Source organism: Amphimedon queenslandica, unplaced genomic scaffold (genome assembly GCF_000090795.2).
Source record: "Amphimedon queenslandica unplaced genomic scaffold, v1.1 AMPQUscaffold_12138, whole genome shotgun sequence".
NCBI lineage: Eukaryota > Metazoa > Porifera > Demospongiae > Haplosclerida > Niphatidae > Amphimedon > Amphimedon queenslandica.
The window spans coordinates 706-3749 of NW_003547623.1; the positions used below are offsets into that span (position 1 = coordinate 706).

Consider the following 3044-nt stretch of genomic DNA (forward strand, 5'->3'; position numbering starts at 1 on the left):
AAAAGAAAGCAAAGAGTAGCTCCAGTGATACATGTTAATGGAGAATAATATTAAAGAAGAAGGATTGGTGATATTGGTAACCATTGGGGTGTATGTGTGGGTATATGGTGTAATGGTGATAACTGGTAAGGTGGTTGCGATGGTAATATGGTGGTACAATGGTAATGGATTATATTGCATGTCTTTGGTGTACATGGTAATGATAAGATGACAATGGTGGTTAAATGTCAAACTAGTATAAAGGTGTTAAGATTTATTTTGATACAAGTTAAGATATTACGCAAGTATTGTATAGGTGATATTGGTAGCCATTGGTGTATGGTGTAATAGTACAATGGTATGTAAGGTGGTGGGATGGTGATAAGGTGGTGATAGGTGTAATGGTAAGATGGTGTATAAGATATGATATTGTATAGGATTGGTGATTTTGGTAACCATTGTGGGTATAAGGTGGTAGGATAGGTATGATGGTGTAATGGTGATAGGTTACATATGGTGCTGTAGTAAGATGGTGTATTGGTAATATGGTGATAGGTTACATACAATGGAGTGATAAGGTGGTGATATGGTGATAAGGTTGTGTTTAAGATACAATATCTTGTCCTGGTGGGTCAACTTGTTGTCCTTCAAGTTTTTCATGATATCCACTCACTTTCCTTTGTTCTAAAAGAAATAAATCATAATGTATCTCTTGAAGATATTTAACTACTGATGAATCAGGATTAACTGATTGAGCTATTTCAATATCGTGTGGACGAGGTTTTAAACTGAATACATCAACTAAAAACTGAACAAGCTCTAAATTAGAACTCTTACTAGCAAAATAAAGCATGGTTTTACAATCATCAGTTTCAGCTAGTGCATTATATTTGAGATCAGTTAGAAAGTATTGTACTAACTCCATACTACCAGCTTCACATGCTCCATGAACTGAAGTGTATCCATTTTTATCAGGATCATCAGGAGTACAGGGGAAGGTCTCTATGAGATAACGTACCATACGAATATTATCAGAATGAGAAGCATAATGAAGAGGAGTGCGACCAAACTTGTCTTTAGGTACTGGATTAGAGACAATGTTTGGTTCCAAATACTGGTATACATCAACTGGAGTATCCATTAAAAAATCAAATAATAATTCCTTTCTCTTTGCTATTAAGTGTAAGCAGGTGATGCCATCTTCATCTTCTGCTAAAGGATCCAGTCCATGTGTCTCAATGAGTGTTCTTACTATTCCAATATCTCCTCCCTCACATGCTGCATGAAGTAAACCATGTCCTCTATTATCTACTGCATTAACATCTTGAGGATAAATACTGGATAAATAATTAAACACATCAGTATGGCCATTAATGCAAGCTGTATGTAATACAGTGGATCCTTCATTATCAGTAGCTGTAAGGAGATCATGATGAGTAGAACTACCAGTGACTGAGAACAGTAAAGCTTCAGCAGTATCCTTATCACCAGAGGCAGCTGCTAAGTGTAATGGTGTCTGTCCTTTCTTGTTAGTAATTAATAAGTTATTGTTAGACAGACTGGCTTTTAGTAATAGTGATACCATATTCTGTTGTCTATGTTGACAGGCTACATGTAATGGTGTATTACCATCTTTATCTTGTACATTAATAAGTACAGCATTATGTGGATTATTGTATATGTCATGAGGACTGTCTAATACACACTTTATCTCACGTAACCAGACAACACTCATTGAGGGTATACTCTTACTCAGTAAATATTCTAATATTTCATATTTGTTATCTGCTACAGCAACATGTAGTGGTGTACAGTCTTGATGATCAGTTGCGTTAGGATTACAATAATTATCATCAATGAGATTCTTCAATACATTCAAGTGACTCCTCTTTACTGATATGTGAACTGCTCCAGACCCTTTAGCATTGGTAGCTGATAGATTACAATTCTTACTAATAAGATATTTAATAACTTCTAACTGATTGAAGTACACTGCAATAAGGAATGGAGTACGACCATCTTTACTGTGACGTAGTTCAAGTGATGATGCTATGTGTTCTATAATGTACTGGATCAAGTTCAATTTTCCATTACTACATGCTAAGTGAATAGGAGCCATTCCCTCATCATTCACAGCACACAGATCTAACTCATGATTCTCTACCAGATATTTAATAAAGTAAGTGTGACCTTCTAATGATGAAAAATGAATAACATTCTGACCTTTGTTATTTGTAAGGCTCAGACTACACTTGTAATCCTTCACATATAATTCCAGTAGTAAAATATCACCAGATTCAGCAGCATAATGAATTGGTAGCTTACCATTACTGTCAGCTTGATGAGGATCTAACTGATGGGTAGTTATTAATTCTTTAACAAGAGATAAGTTAAGAGACAGTGAGGCATAATGTAAAGCAGTGAGGCCATTTTTAGTAACTGCAGTAGGAGACAAACCTTGTTCAGTAATAAGATACTGAACTAAATCAAAGTTACCACTCCATGCAGCATGATGTACCAACGTGCATCCATAATTATCTGTTTTATTAATATCACAATGCTGTACCTCAATGAGATATTGAGTGATATCAATATGACCATGATGACAAGAATGATGAAGACATGTCATACCATACTTATCAGTGATATTAGGATCACTGTTATGATTATTAATAAGATATTTAACAGAATTAACACTACCTGACCGGCAGGAGTAAACTAATGGTGTATAGCCATCAGTAGCATTAGCATTGATATTATACTGAGATACGATATAACTTAATACACTAGTAGAACCTGACCAGGCAGCATAATGTACAGGAGACAAACCATCATTAGTTAATGTACAATTGATATTATATTCTTCTAATGCTTTCACTAGTAATGTACTGCCACTGTATGATGCCCAATGAAGCAATGACTGACCATCATTTGTAGTGGCATTGATGTCAAAGCTAGGGCAAGTGCTAGCTTTCTTGAGAAGTGAAGAAAACATTTTAACTCTTTCATTTCGTTTGATAAAATCAATATTTTTTTAAATTCTAGTATTATTAATAATCTCAATA

General features: G+C 34.8%; 1 protein-coding gene across 1 annotated transcript; it reads right to left on the minus strand.

Annotated features, from left to right (window-relative positions):
* Nucleotides 1–583: 583 nt before the first annotated feature.
* On the minus strand, nucleotides 584–1564 carry LOC105314965 (serine/threonine-protein phosphatase 6 regulatory ankyrin repeat subunit A-like). Its single transcript, XM_020004541.1, has one exon. It carries the CDS (start codon nucleotides 1562–1564, stop codon nucleotides 584–586), a length of 981 nt encoding a protein of 326 aa, XP_019860100.1.
* Nucleotides 1565–3044: the final 1480 nt, after the last annotated feature.